This window comes from Molossus molossus, unplaced genomic scaffold (assembly GCF_014108415.1).
Source record: "Molossus molossus isolate mMolMol1 unplaced genomic scaffold, mMolMol1.p scaffold_m16_p_21, whole genome shotgun sequence".
In the NCBI taxonomy this organism is placed as follows: Eukaryota; Metazoa; Chordata; class Mammalia; order Chiroptera; family Molossidae; genus Molossus; species Molossus molossus.
This window is the reverse complement of record NW_023425357.1, coordinates 12,332,635-12,347,811: the sequence shown is the minus strand read 5'-3', so window position 1 is coordinate 12,347,811 and position 15,177 is coordinate 12,332,635. Positions and strand designations below refer to the sequence as shown.

Genomic DNA, 15,177 nt, shown 5'->3' with positions numbered 1-15,177 from the left:
GCAGGGAGACCAGTGTTCCGGGCGAGAGACGCTGGTGCCCTTCGCCAGGGTGGGTTTACCTCTGGGCCATCTTTCTCCCCATCTGCATGGTCTTGCTTGTGAATTCTCCCCTGCTTCCTCTTTCTCCGGCTTCTTGGTTTCCCCTCCTCCCAGGTTTCAGTTCCCTCATCTGTCCCCTACCCTTCCCAAGTCCTGGGCCCTGAACTGCTGCCTTGCCCAGAGGTGCCCCCAGGGGGAGGGCTGTGTGAGTGAGAGGTCCCTTTGCCAGTGGGCAGCACTAGGTCTGGGTGAGTGGGCCCTGGGGTCCTCCCAGCCCAGCCCAGGGTGACAATGTGGTTACTCCTTCTGCTGCAGGTCTGGGAGCCACAGAGGGTGGGTGGGGTGGGGGCAGGAGGAGTTCACTGTGCAAGAAAATGCAGTCATTGTCACCGACCTGCTGTATGGAGACACTTGAAAGGACACGGTGACACGTTCTGTAGCCACTGCAGCCCCGTGAGGGTGCAGCTCATGTGCGCGCATTCACACATACAGGTCGAAGTGTGGGCAGCGTCCACAACCACGCAAACATTCATCTCGGGGCCACAGTGAACACCCCGAAACTCCTGCAGGACACCTGGCAGCAGGCACAGCCCGTGCGTGCCAGCCCGTTACATACACACAACCCAGCCAGGAGCTTCCCTGGGACCCAACACAAGCAGAGACGTCAGTAGGGGCACAGCAAAACACACCCACACAGATACATTCTGCAGGGTCACGGTCACAACCACCACACACCAGACAGACTCAGAGCCGGTGCCACACACAGACACACACCTCACAGAATAAGGAAATGAAGCAGAGGCTCTGGCAGGGCCACCAGCAGCTACACAAACATCCTCTGTGGACAGGGTCACAGTCACAAACAGGCGCAGTGCACACGCACAGGACCTGACACGTCATGGCCCCACCCAGACACACACCACACACGGAGCTCTGACACGTCACGGTCGCACAGGCCGCTAGGTGGTCGTGCCCACTCAGTCTGACATTTCAGGCTCCACACACTCAGGCCGGGGAGTCCCACGCGGCCCTGCGGACAGCAGCCAGACACTGTCACACCCCGGATCCCAGACGGAGCAGTCCCACACACCCAGACACACCCCCGGGGTCGAGGCCCTCACACGCCCAGCTCGTGCCTGGGCCCCAGGACAAGTCCTGGCTGCACCCTAGGGACTCACTCACACTCCGGTGCCCAGCCCTGGCCCCTCCCTCGAGACACACCCCGCCCACCTGCCTGCTGCCAGGGGAGGAAACTTGCGGGCTCAGCACCTTCCCGCCACGTGAGCGCGGCTCCTGCCCCCACCCTCCTTGCCAGGGTGGCCAGGCCCCCAGCCAAATGCAGGGACAGGACCGGGGGTTCAGGGCGCCCTGCTTCCCTCCCCCACCTGCGCCGGCAGCCCGGTGTGGGGAGGGAAGTCGTGGGGGGAGCCTGGGTTCCTGCTGGAGCCCCAGCTTCCTATCCAGCCCCCACAGGGCAGGAAGCAGGGCCAGGGGAGGCCTTCCTGCCCCCTCCCCCGACAGGCCTGGGACGGGTCAGTGGTAAGAGACAGACATACAGCCCCCTAAATCTCTGGACATCGCGCGCGTGTCTAATGTCAATTCTGGTCGGGATCCCTTTGTGTGTGTGTCCCCAAGCTTTGTGCTGTGAGTTGTGTGTGTCTAGCATGGGGTTCTGTAACAGCAGCGGGGTGCCAGCAGGTTGTGTTGGGTGTCACGGGGGATTTTCGAGGTGTGTGTATTCCCAGCAGCATTCAGTTCTGTGGGTCGTGCAGCCCTGTTCCTGGCGTGTGCAGCCGCTGTGAATGTCAGTGTGCTCTCTGGGCTCTGTCCTGACACGTGTGACTCGGGAGGTCTGCATACAAGAGGGTCCTATGCCTGAGGTGTGTTGTGTGTCTGCATTTTTAAAAACATGTCTGCTGCTCTCTGGGTGTGAGTTGGTGCACCTTCAGTGTCAGTTTGACTTGAAATGTGGGTGTTTGTGTATGTGGGGGCCTGTGAAGTCCCCAATGTCTGCGAGTGTGCTGTATGTGAACAGTGTGTGCGCTGCTGGTGTTCTGAGCGTGTTGTGTCCACGGGGTGCATCTCCACCATACTGGCTGTTGTTCTATGGGTGTGAGTGTGCCCATCTCGGGGACTGGTCTCCGCCTCTGTGGGTGTCTGAGCAGGTGGCATCTGTACTGTAGCCCCATGTGTGGGCTGGTGGCTTCAGTGTGTGAGCAGTTGTGGGGCTTCTACTCTGCATCGCCTTTAAGGGCACTTGGAGTCTCCGTGGGATGTGTGTGTTCACGAGCGTCTGTGCCGGTGTTTCCAGGGAGGGGAGGACCGTGCGTCCTCAGTGAGGCGCTGGCATCTGGGCAAGAGGCCCAGTGGCCTCTGTGCTGAGTGGAGGCTGCATCTGCGGCATGTCCCCTTGCCGGCTGGTGCCACGTTGGCTCGGGCTGGCTGTGGCGGGCAGGGCAGGGCAGGGGCTGCGGTGGGCACTGGACCTGAGCCCGGCCCTCGGTATAAATATCCCAGGCTGCCGGCGGCAGTGTTTACTCTGTCCCAGCCCGGGGGTGGCGGCAGCCCAGCAGGTCCTGGGGGCCGGTTGGGGGGTGGGGTGACCAGGCCACAGCAGACACTTCCTTCTGGCCAGACAGGCCGCAACCTCGCTGCCCCTTCACGCCCCCCTTCTGGGTGGGAGTTACCCCTCATTCTGGGCTCCCAGGAGCCAGCAGTGAACCTCTAACCTGGATATTCCCTTCTGGGCTTCCCAGGGCTTGGGAGCCAGAGAAGAGGGGACAGAGATCGACTGGGGGCAGGGGGGCCACGCCAAGAGACAGCGGGGAGAGGGATAGGAAAAACTGAGGGCCAAGAGGAGCAGGAGTGACGGAGGGGAGGGGGGGCCCCCGACAGAAAGGCAGGGGAAACGGGGTCACGAGATGGACGGACAGAAGCTCAGGCCTGTGATGCAGGGAGCGAGGGAGGGAGACGAGGCAGAGGCCCAGGAAGAACCCGAGGCAGAGAAGGGACCGAGGGTAGTGATAATCAGAGGTGTAGACAGAATGAGTGGTGGAGAGGAGGGTGGGAGGCAGAGGAAGGAGAAGCAGGGGAAGTGTGTAGAGTCCGGTCAGCTTTGGCAGGACACAGAGGTGTCAGACGTGGGGGGTGGGGGTGGCGGCCAGGATAGACAGGAGACTGGGGGTGGGGGCCGGATGGCCACTGAGGGGCTCTCCCCCTGCAGGGCCCTCCCTCCCTGACTCAGCCTCTCCACACCCCCAACCTCAGACCTGGGAGCTAGGGACAGGCCACAGGGACACCTCCAGGTCTCAGCTGCCCAGGATGTGACCTTTGTGATGTGTCTCTCCATCCCTCTTGACCAGCTCCACCTCCTCCTCAGCTACAGACGCTCCTGTCTCCACCATCTGACTCACCCTAATTCTTATTCAACAACCATGTTCTTTAAAAAATAAAACAAATTTATGGCAAAATAGATCACAAATTTAATGATCAAATGACTGGTGAAAATGTGCACTGTGGTCTGATGCCTGGACACGAGCACACTCACAACCTGGACCTAAGTCCAAGTACCGGGAAGACATGTCTCTGCCGGGTCAGCCTGGCTGGTGGCCCTGGGTCTCCCCTGCCTGGGAGGCGGGTTATCACCATCGCCAGCATGAGGTGCACAGGACCCTGTGATGGCTGCAGTTCGAATACTGACTTCCCCATCACCATGATTCAGTGACGTATGGAGGATGGTGCCTGATGCTAGAGGAGACCCCGGAAGTGTTAGCTGCCATCACCATCCACAGCTACCCCATCCCGCCTTCCCATCTGCACACCTGTCCACTGAGTGGCCCGACAGCTGACAGGCAGGCCGGTGGAGAGCTCGCTAGGACTTGTGGTTCCAGACCTGTTTCTGTCCGACGGCTGCCCTCCTTCCTGGGCCTCCCGTGCCCTGTCTACGAGCACAGTCCCTAGTTCCCGGGGATGTCTGAAGGGTTCAGTGCATCAGGCACCTCGCTCGGGCCTGGCACAGAATAGAACTACTCAGAAACCAGAACTTTCCTTTTTTAAGTCTCATTGAACAGCTAGAATGTCTCTTGGCACCCATCCAGCTCTCACTTTCTGTGTCTGGCTCTAATTCTGGTTGACCCAGAGGGCAGAGCTGAGGCCTGGGGGGTCAAGAGCCATGGCCCCAGGAGGCCCTGAGGTCTCTGCTCACTCTGGACCATATGCCCCGAGGCAGCGTGGAGGCCCCTCCAGGCCGGGCTGTAAGGGTACCCCCACTCCTGTGCGCAGGCCCGAGGCCCCCAGGCCCCACCTCCCTGACCCTTGGCTGTGTCCTCCAGCAGACAACCCTTTTCCGTGTGTCTACTGGGGGAGCATGAGCTGGGTGTGGGGGCATGGGAAGGCGGGATGCCTGGGTTCCCACAGGCCAGTAGCTGAGTCACCAGGCGGCCATCTGGCTCCCATTAGCCCAGGGAGGCAGGGGGTTCTGTGGGGCGGGCCCTGTGGCTGGCTGGGGGCAGAGACGAGGGGCAGCTTGTGTGTGGGATGACTCAGGACCCATGATAACAGCCTGTGCGTATTTGGGGAGTGTAAACAGGAGGGAGAGGGAGGCAGAGGAAGTGAAGGAAGGGAAAATTGTGGCTGGGCAGAGGGGGGCCATGGGCTGGGAGGGGAGAGTCCCCCTCCCCCACACCCAAGCAGGCAGGCCCATGATACCCAGTGCTGCCCCTGCCCACCCCGCTCAGGCCTGGGTCCCAATGGAGAGGTGATGGCTGTGACCATCTCTGTGGCCTCCACACCCACCGCCCCTGCAGTGAGGCCACACTCAGCGGCCAGACGGATGTCACTGAAACCAGAGATAAAGGCTGAGGCAGAGACAGCACAGAGGCTGAGACATGAAATGGACAGCAGGAAAAACCACAGGTCCGCAAGGCCGAAGGAGGGGGACACAGAGGCAAGGAGAGCTCGGCACAAACGGGACGGGTGAATGAGACACGGGCCAGGAGGGGAGACAACGAACCGCTCAGGGGCCCAGAAACAGCCCGACCCCAAGCTGCCAGTGTCGACCTGGCTGGCTCCGTCTACAAAGGGCCCTGCTGGCCTTGGTCAAAGGGAGGACAGTCACCCTGTTGTGGGGACAGAGGCCAAGGCACAGAGTGAAGAGGCAAACAGGAAGGCAGAGGAAAAGGAGGCTGAGGTGGAGAGAGGGAGACACAGAAAGGAGACGGAAAGGCAGGGAGAAAAAGAGACCAAAGACAGAAAGAAACCCGGAGAAACAGCAGTGAAGACAAGGAAGCAGGGCTGGGTTGGGGGGAGGCAGGGCACCGCAGACACAGCGGGAGGGCAGTCTGAGATGGCCCGGGCCCTGTGAGGCTGGTGGTGTGGGAGCCGGCCGGCCCCTGGAGAAAGTCTCGGAGCCAGCCTTTGACCAGCCGCCTGGCTTCAGTGGGGGCAGAGCGGGTGGCCGGGCCATCAGTCCCCGTCTAGCTCCGGGCTAGGCGCATCCTCAGGCTCCTCCTCATCGAAGTACCTCTCCTCCTCGTCCCGGGCCACAATGTCCAGGTTGTCGAAGTCAGGGTTATCGTCCACGGTGCTGCAGAGGGAGTGGCTGTCAGAGGCTGGCTCTGCCTGGGGCCGTCCCCATCTCTGCTCTTCACCCTTTGGAGAAGCTGGGGACATGGCTGAAGCCCCCTGAGGTCAAAAGCCATGTGCTGGCAGCTCTAAGTCCCAGCCAACCCTTGGAGGGGCATGTTGGGTCTCTCAGGGCTTCAAACAAAAGGCAACATTTTCCAAGTGAAGGCTTTGTCCCCCCAGAGGACATCTGGTGATAACTGGAGACATTGGTTGTCTCAACCGGGGGGCTGCTGCTGGCACTTAGTGGGTGGAGGCCAGGGTGGTGCACACAGGATAGCCCCACACACAAAGAATGATGCTGCTCAAAGTGCTGAGGCCCAGAACTGCACCAAGGTGGCCAGAGATCCTGAAATGGAGGAGCCTGGCTCCGCTCCAGATCCTCCCCCAGCTCCAGGCAAGCTTACTCCCAAGCCTCGTGCCACTGCAGGGCTCTTGCATCCGCTGTCCCCCTGCCAGGAGCAGTCTTCCCCCAGACACCTGTCCCCTACCTCTCACCTGCTGCAGGGGTCTGCTCAGAGAGCCTTCCCCGGCCACCTTGCCGTCTGCCCCTTCCTTTTTCCTCATGGACCATCACCACTAAAGGCATGGGGCTGGTTTCCCTCACTACGGCGGGACCCCTTCAGGGCAGGGAGCCCTGTCATCGGTTTTGTTCCCTGCTTTATCCCCAGAGCCTGGACCCGCAGGCACGCGGCAGGAGGTGGCTGAATGCCACAAGGGACCCTACGGCTCTGCTGCCCAGCAGCGCCCTCTGGAGAGGGGAGAGGCTTCGGTCCCCACCATGCCCCACTTCTCATGCCAGGCCCGGGTTCCTGGTGGGTTTTACGACGGCAATGGTGCCCTCACTGAGGGCTCCCATGGCCCGGGCCTTCGCTCGCTGCTCTGCGGGCACTCAGGCTGCAAGGCTGGCCTCGGCTGGCAGTGGATCAGCTGGACCGGACTCCAGAGGTGGGTATCCAGCTCGAGAGTGATGCTGTCCCCGGGCTATGCTTGGGCCAAGGCTGCCGTGATCCCCATCCTGCTGATGTGCCCCCAAAGGTCTGCTTGCTCACATGGCATCAGAGCCGGGACTGAAACCTGGGCCCTCTGCTGCCACGCCGGTGCTCGGACCAAGGAGAGGCTGCCTCAGCCGACAAACTGCTTATCTTTGATTCTGCTACTTCGCTGTGTCCTCCCTGATGCCAAAATTCTTTTCAAAGCAGTGGTCCATGTGTCTTGCCCCTGGGGTTATACTGAAGAAATTACCCACCAACACTGCAAGGGCACCCACCACAGGCCCTGCCCTGCCACACATCAGGGATTACTTCCTGTAGCGTGAAGAGGTGTGGGGTCCTGGAGGGGACACTTGGGAGGCCTGGGGGTAGTGGCATCCTGCCAGGTAACCCCACTTGCCAGACTGGAAATGTTTCAATGTTTCATCAACATTGAGCTGAATGTCCGCCCTGCTCATTTCCTCCTGACATTCAGGGAGAGGACTGAGCTCTCAGATGGCCAGAGCGAGTTCAAGGTCACCCACTCTCTCTGGCTGACCTGAACCTCAAGGCTGTCTGACCCAGGACCCAAGACCTGGAACTGTTCCAGGGCTTTCTAGCACCACGAAGGGAGGCCCTCCATGGAGGTACCTGGGATCTGGCACGCAGCCGAGGGCTGGGGGGTATGGGTGCAGGTGGGGGATGGGAGGCAGGGGCACCGAGCACCTGTAGTCGAAATCCCCATCCTTGCCGTCCAGGAAGTGCTGGTGCATCCGGCTGGTGAACTCTTCCCGCAAGATCAGCCTCTCCTCTGAGTCGGGCACCCAGGCCTCGGAGTCTTGGCCAGGGCTCTGGTCTGTGGAGACACCCACAGTGCAGGACTGTGAGGGGTACACTCAAGCAGGCACTGAACACAGTCCAGGGAGCTGCTTCCTCCGTGCTGGGTGGACTGGGGACACAGCAGTGACCAGAAAGGCCGCAGGCCCGGTCTCCCCAGAGCACACACGAAGCACATGACAACCAGTGCTCCCGGGGCTGCAGAGCAGGGTCAGGACTAGACGCCTGAAGGGTGGAGAAGGGAAGGCATTCTTGGCAGAGGGAAGGACAGGAGCAAAGGCCTAGAGGCAAGGGACCACTTGGTGCTTTGGAGGAGTGGGGACAGAGATGCTGCAGAGGCTGGGAAGGGCCAGGCCACACAGAACACTCAGGTTGGACAGGGGAGGGACTTAATGTCAGCCTGGTGCCATGGGGACCCAGGACTATGGAGTCTGGATGCCGGCCCCCTTCTGCTGGCCCTCACCTTCATTGTCACTGCCTTCCTCCTCCTCCTCCTCCTCCAGGCAGGCCTCTTCCTCCTCCTGCTGGCGGAGCAGCCGTTGCTGCAGCTCCCGCTCCTGGTAGGACTGGAGCAGCAGGTCAGAGAGTGGGCAAGCGGGCGTGCCAGGGGAGCCCGGCTTGGGTGGCTGGTGGGCCGGGGCACGGGCACTGAGCTCCTCCTGAGTTAGGTACTGGCCGATGTACTGCTCGTATAGCAGTGGGGCCCGGAACCGCATCTGTTCGTCACTGAAGTACTCGCCCCCTGCAGAGACAGGGTGCGGTCAGGAGCCTGTGGACAAGGCCAGGGACTGCACGCAGGATGAGGGTGTCTGAGCAGACATGTGTCCATGCGTGTGTGTGATCATGCTGGTAGGAAAACATGGACGCATAAGTGCAAGGGTTAGCTCCTCGGTCTGTGGACCAAAGAGTTGCGGGTTCAATTCCGATCAAGGGCATGAACCTTCACTGTGGTTCAATTCCTGGCCCTGGTCAGGGTCATGGAGGAGGCAGCCAGTTGTCTATCTTTCCTTCCCTCCCTCCTTCCCTCCCACTCTATATGAAAACCAATGGAAAAATATCCTCAGGTGAGGATTTAAAAAAACAAACGAGGAAAATATGCAGATACCTGAGGTCCTGTGCAGTGCTCATGCACACATCTGAGCCCATGTGCATGCCCAGGCCTGTATCTGCCCTGTGTCTGCACGTGGACTCACGTGTCCAAGTCAGCCCCATGGACATCCTGCTCCTGAGGCACTGGTGGCCTGGGGCCGGTGGACAACGTGCCTGGGCAGGACTCACAAGCTCCTGCCCACATCTTCCCGTGGGTGCCAGCACCCTGCCACGGGTACCTATGCGACGAGTCGGCTGCAGGCAGATGTGCAGTTTCCCGGCTGAGTGTGCCTGTCCGCCGAGCCCCATTCTGGCTGTCGGTGCACACACCTGGCCACGTGAAGTGCACATCTGTCTGGAGTGGCCATGTGTGTGCACCGATCAGGTAGGACAGGGCCTCTGCCCAGGTGTAGTGCTCCTGGTGGCCTTCCAGACCCCAGACCTCACCTCCTTCCAGTGCTCCTCCCCACAGCCACGGCCCAGGTGGGCCTGGCATCCCCACCACCCCAAACCCGGGCCATTTGCATCTCTCCTGGCTGCCTGTTCCTGCAGGGGCAGCTCTGTGCCTCAGATAACAGTTAAACTGAGCCTGGTCCCTCCCACCCACTGGTCCTAGCCCTACCTTCAGAGCCCAGGGCGGGAATCTGCCCGAATCCTGGCCTCTGGAGCACGAGGGTGTGACCGTCCCTGTCCTGCCTTCCATCTTGCCCTCTCTTACCCCTGGCTTTTGTTTCCCACCAGATTCTGTCTCTCCCTTTTTCCTGGCTGTGCATCCCCTGTCTGGGTCTCAGTTTCTCCCTCTCCTCTGACCTGTTTGTCACCTAACCCGCTCATTCATTCTCTCCCGTCTTCACTTCGCTCCTCATCCGTCGTGTCCCCTCCTTCCCATCACCCTCAGCAGTGCCTCTGCCCGAACCAGAACTTCACGCACTCTGCTTCATTTGCTCTCATCTTTTACCTTCAGTTCTGGTGTCTTTGGTCACAAAAACACTTGTCACGCCACAAACAGGTATTGATGTTTTCCTTCATGCTTTCACGTGTGTCTATTTGAGAGGGCCTCTGTGTGCCCAGAGTCATAAACACGCTCCCGTTTCCAGCCATGCCTTGGTGTCCGGTGTGAGGGAGGGACCTGATTTTCCTGACGGATAACCAGTTATCACGGCGCTGGGCACCATGTCCTCGGCCCACAGATCTGAAATGGTACTTCGGTCACTCCCCTCCCCTCCCCTGGGTCTCCATTTGTCTACTCTGCCCATATCGCCCCTCACTTCACACTGGTGTCTCTCCGTGTCCCTGTCTCAACACTTATCTCCCAAGATCTGTTTCTGCTCTTACACTGTTTTTATTTGCTCTGCCTCAGTTTCCCCTCCTATCCTGCCCATTTCCCCCACACCTTGAATGAGCTCACGCAGGGCAGCATAGCGCCGGTTACGCAGGCGGGTGCGCAGGGTGCGGGGTCGGGCGGTGCCCTGCCGGGCCACCTCGGCACAGTAGAAGTCTGCACGGTGGTCACCACGCAAGTGGCCAAAGCAGGTCAGGTGCTCCTCACGAAGGCCCGTTCGGAAACGTTCCAGAAACACCAGTGGCTTCTCGTGGTACAGCTGGCCCAGGATGGCCACCTTCTCCTGCTCGGTCAGGTCAGGCTCCCCTTGCTGCTGGCTGCACACAGGCAGGCGGCTGGCAGCCACGGCACGCAGCATAGCACTCACGGCCGCACTCTCGGCCCCAGGGGCGTCACTGTCCAGGGCCCCTGGCACGCCCTCTGCTGCTTCCACCTTGTCCAGGGGTCTAGATGGGACTGGCATCCAGCTTAGCTCCCCCCAGTGCCCAGAACTGGGCTCTGTGCAGCCTGTGGGGGGAGAGCAGATTTCTTATTCCAGGGATGGGAATGGGGAAGCGGGGAGTGGTTGGGAAGGACTGGGTGCTCAGTCCTTCGCTCACTTCACATTTATTGAGCACCTACTATAATCTGGGCACTGTGTTAGGCATTAGAGATACCACAATAAACAAGAAGTCGATATTTTAGTGGGGGGGGGGCACAGATAATTAAACATATAATTAGTAAAAACATATAGTGTGTTAGAAAATACACAGTGTGTTTGGTGGTTGTAAGAGCTTTGCAAAAAAATACAGAGGGATGGAGGAGGGATTGGTTGGGGGTGGGAGGATTGCAATTTTAAGACAGAGAAAGCTTGCCAAAAAAGTGACATTTTAGTAGAATCCTAAGTTGGTGAGGGACTGAACCATGACATTTCTGAGGGAGACGAGCTCCAGGCAGAGGGAACAGCCAGTGCAAAGGTGCAAAGGCCCTGAGGCAGGAGTACACTTGGTGTGGTTATGTGGTCCTTTATCACCTCATTCAATGATTCACTCAATTCTTTGCCTTGTCATCTGTTCAGGAAATTTAATACATTCACTAACTTGTTCACTCATTTATTCATTCTCTGCTACTCATTTAACAATTCATCTGAACACTTTCAGCAACTCTTAATCTATTCAAGGCTCTGAGCTGGGTAATGCTAAGGAGCCGCAGGAAGAATCCAATCCAGCTCCAGCCCCCCAAAGCACCCAGTTGATGGGGGAATAGGCAAGATCAAAGACAGTACAGGTGCTGGGAAGAGGAAAGCTGAGCGCTAGGCAAACCTTGGTGAGAGCTGCCTCTCAAAGTGATAGGAACTGGAGCTAGGCTGTATCAAGTAGGAGCTAAGTGAAGACAAAAAATACAGACTTTTTGCCCTGGCTGGTGTGGCTCAGTTGGTCAGGCATCATCCTATGCACCAAAAAGGTTGCCGCTTCGATTCCCAGTCAGGGCACATGCCTGGATTTCGGGCTGGTGTGCAAGAGAGAGCCTATCAATGTTATGCTCTTACACTGTTTTTCTCTTCTCCCTTCCTCTCTCTTTAAAAATCAATAAACTACTCTTAAAAAAAAAAAGGAAAAGAAAAAAAGAGCCCTGGCTGGTTTGGCTCAGCGGTTGGAGCGTTGGCCCGAGGACCAGGGGTTGTGGGTTTGATACCTGGTCAAGGGCACGTAGCTGGGTTGCACATTCAATCCTGGCCCTGGTCTGGGTCATGTAGGAGGCAACCAATCGATGTGTCTCTCTCAAATCGATGTTCCTCTCTCTGACTCTTTCTCCCCTCCCTCCCTCCCTCCCTCCCTCCCTCCCTCCCTAAGATGGAAAAAGATCTTCAGGTAAGGATTAACAAAAAAAAAAAAAGTATAGACAACTCCTACAGGTAGCTTGGCTGGGATAGAGAAGATTAAAGGGGTGATGTTACAGGTGCATGGGTTTCAGGAAGGTTTTTTTTTTTTAAATAATTTTATTTATTGACCTGAATGAGAGAGAGAGATGGAGGAGGAGAAAGAGAAACACTGATTTGTTGTTCCACTTTTTTTTCTTTCCTCTCCTGAGGACATTTTTCTATTTATCTTGAGAGAGGGAGAGGGAGTGAGAAACATCGACATGAGAGGGACACATTGACTGGCTGCCTCCTGCACAACCAAAACCAGGGCTAGGGACAAACCGCAACCAAGGTACGTGCCCTTGACAAGAATGGAAGCCATGATTAATTGATCTACAGGCCGATGCTCTAACCACTGAGCCAAACCTGCCAGGGCTGTTGTTCCACTTTTTATGCATTCATTGGTTGCTTCTTGTATGTGCCCTGACTGGAGATTGAACCTACAACCTTGGCGTATCAGGAAGATGTTCTAATCAACTGAGCTACCTGGCCAAGGCTCAGGGAGGGTTTTAATTACTGGCAATGGAAGACTGAGCTGGACCAGGGCAAGGGCTGTGGAGGAGGGGTCAGGAGAGGTGGTGGTTAGAAAGATGTCTGGGAGGCCAAGTAGACAAGCCAGACGAAGGGCTAGAGGTGGGGGAGGCATCCAGTTAAGATCTAGGGCTCTAGCACCTGGACTAGTCAAACTGTGCCTGAGACAAAGACATGGACTAGGAGCAGGTTTGAGGGAAGATGCTGAAGCCAGTTTGGGACATGGAAGGTATAATGAAACCGACGGACACCCAAGGGGAGGCATCTGAGAGACCGCTGGTACATGGGACTAGAGCCTTCTCAGGAGAGAAGCGCTGGGCTGGGGACAGAGTTGTGGGGGGTTACAGAGCCAAGACAACAAGTAAAGCTGAAGGAAATGAGAGCTCATGGAGGGAAGGTGCGTGTGAGGGACAAGAAAAGAGGAGCTAGGAAGAGCCCTGACTGGGGAGAAGATATGCCTGTGGAAGGCTAAAAATGGTCCTCCAAAAGATAACCATGTCTTAGTTCCTGGAACCTGTGAATGTTACCTTATATAGCCAACGACACCACCACCACATAGGATCTTTCCAGATGTAAGCATCTCGAGATAGGGAGATTATCTTGCATTATCGAGGTGGACCCTAAATGCTATCACTAGTGTCCTATGAGACAGCTCAAGATCTGACATACACGCAGAGGAGATGGCAACGTGAAGAGAGATGGAAGCAGAGATTGGAGTGATGTGGCCACAATCCAAGGAATGCCAGGAGCTCCCAGAAGGTGGAAGAGGCAAGGAATGGGTTCTCCCCTAGAGCCTTTGAGGGTGCTGACACCTAGACACCAGCCCAGAGACACTGGTTTCAGACTCTGGCCTCCAGAGCTGTGAGGGAATAAATTTATGTTGCTTAAAAGCACCCAGCTTGTGGTCATTTGCTACAGCAGTCATGGAAACTAACAGAGGCTGAGCTTGAGGGAGAGGAAGGAAATCAAAAAGAAGGGTGCCAGAGAAACCAAGGGAAAACTTTAAAGAAGGACGGAGGGGTCAATGGCACTGCATTCTCCATGTCCTCTAGTAGAAAAAAGTGGAATGGGGTGACACAGGGAAATCACTGGAGACCGAACCAGAGCAGGTAAAAGCCCGACTGCAGTGGGTGGGAGGTGAAGGAATGGAAACAAGTATGGATGACTCTGGAAAAGATAGATGGTTTCTAGAAGGCAGCATGGGATAAAGGGCCAGATATTCTTTATAGGTTACAAAATATATATTTTTTATTATGGAAAATTTTAAACATGCATAAAGGGGCAGGAGGATGGTTAGTCCAGGGAAAAGGAAGGGTCAGCTTGACAAAATGAGGGCGGTAAACTTGAGAAGCAGGGTGGTTGAGACAATGGTGGAGGAAGCCCGGGTCAGGGAAGAGGTTTACATTAACCTGAAAAGTAGCCTGGTGAAAACGTAGGTTAGACTGGGGCACGGAAACGGCTGGCCTGGCACGTGGAAGAGGTTAATTTCGAGGAAAGGGATGGAGTAAAGGACGTCAGCCCGCAGAGAGGGGTTAATCTGCATGAAGTGGTTAAGGAACAGGTAAGGCCGCGGGCAGGTGTTCCCCTAAAAAGAGTCCTCCTTCGCGCTCCGGGAATCATTTCCCAAAGACGCCGCAGCCCCATCCCCCCGCCGCCTGGACCTCACCTTCGTCGGGCTCCCTCGCCGCCGTCGCCACAGCCTCCATCCTGATTTTGTATGCTTATTAACCGCCGCAGTAGGTTCCGCACACTAAACCCAGCCCCAGGTCCTTAGCGACCACTTCCGGCTGAGCACAGTACCGGTTGGCCGATGCTCCGCTGTGCCCAGAACCTAAGTTCCGGCCCGAAGGCGGAACTCCCTATGCGCATGCGTGCCTCCCACAGGTCCCACCCTCCGTAGCCAGGAAGGAAAAAGGCGCCAGGGTCAGAGAGGCCCTTCCGTTCCGTTCTCCCCCATACAAAGTTGGGAGTATAGGGGGGAGGTGAACCATTGCTCAATTGGTTCACTGCCGTGGCTTGAGACCAGGATGCTTCTTTGGGATGGATGGATGGCTGAGTAAGCAACACTTCAGGGCCTTAAAGGGTCTGTGCTTTAGCTATTCCTTCACTTAAAAGAATATTTACTAAGCCACGTCTCTTGTTCTGTCATCACACCTGGTGAAGACTGGGGCAATTTCTGCAGATGTGGAGAAAACTGATTTGTCTTAGGTATGAGCTCATAGTCAGGTGTGTTGCCAAGAGCAGACAGACATATCACCAGTGACTACCCTGTGTGGCCAAGGAAGGCTGCTTTTGGGAGGAGGGGACATCCAAACTGAGACCTGAAAGATGAATTAGGACGAGGAAGGGAGGTAGGGAAGTGTCTCAGGCAGAGGAATGGATGAGACAAAGATCCAGAGGGGAGAACATACAATTTGTTGTAAGCACTTTGTATGGCCCGGGAGTAGGAAGAGTTCTAACTCAAAGACCTTGATTGGGCTGCTGAGGATTGAGAACCTCACTCATCTTTTTGCAAAATTCCACATACATATAAATTTGGCTCATGGCATTTATAGATATGTGTGTGTGTGGTACGTGCCCCTAGCAGGAACCGAACCTAGGACTCTGGTCCGCAGGCCAATCAATGCTCAACCGCTAAGCCAAACTGGTCAGGGCATTTATAGACTCTTAAAGGGACTTGTGACTCCCCCAGAACAAGCCACTGATCCAAAGTTCAAAGGGGGAGCAGCAAAAGATGAAGCCAGCGAGGTCATCAAGGGCCAGGAATGATGCCTCATAGGCCATATTAAGTACCCGAGCTCCTTTATATCCTGTAGGGAAGGGGCAGGTGGTCCCAGAGTAAGGGG

At 56.9% G+C, this 15,177-nt stretch overlaps 1 protein-coding gene across 1 annotated transcript; it reads right to left on the bottom strand.

Annotated features, from left to right (window-relative positions):
* Positions 1–5,252: 5,252 nt before the first annotated feature.
* Positions 5,253–14,120, bottom strand: CCDC97 (coiled-coil domain containing 97). The gene is made up of 5 exons (XM_036275957.1): positions 13,998–14,120; positions 9,952–10,407; positions 7,933–8,211; positions 7,359–7,488; positions 5,253–5,623 (listed from the first exon to the last, which is right to left on the bottom strand). The coding sequence occupies exons 1-5, from the start codon at positions 14,035–14,037 to the stop codon at positions 5,503–5,505; spliced, it is 1,026 nt and encodes a 341-aa protein (XP_036131850.1). The 5' UTR covers positions 14,038–14,120; the 3' UTR covers positions 5,253–5,502.
* Positions 14,121–15,177: the final 1,057 nt, after the last annotated feature.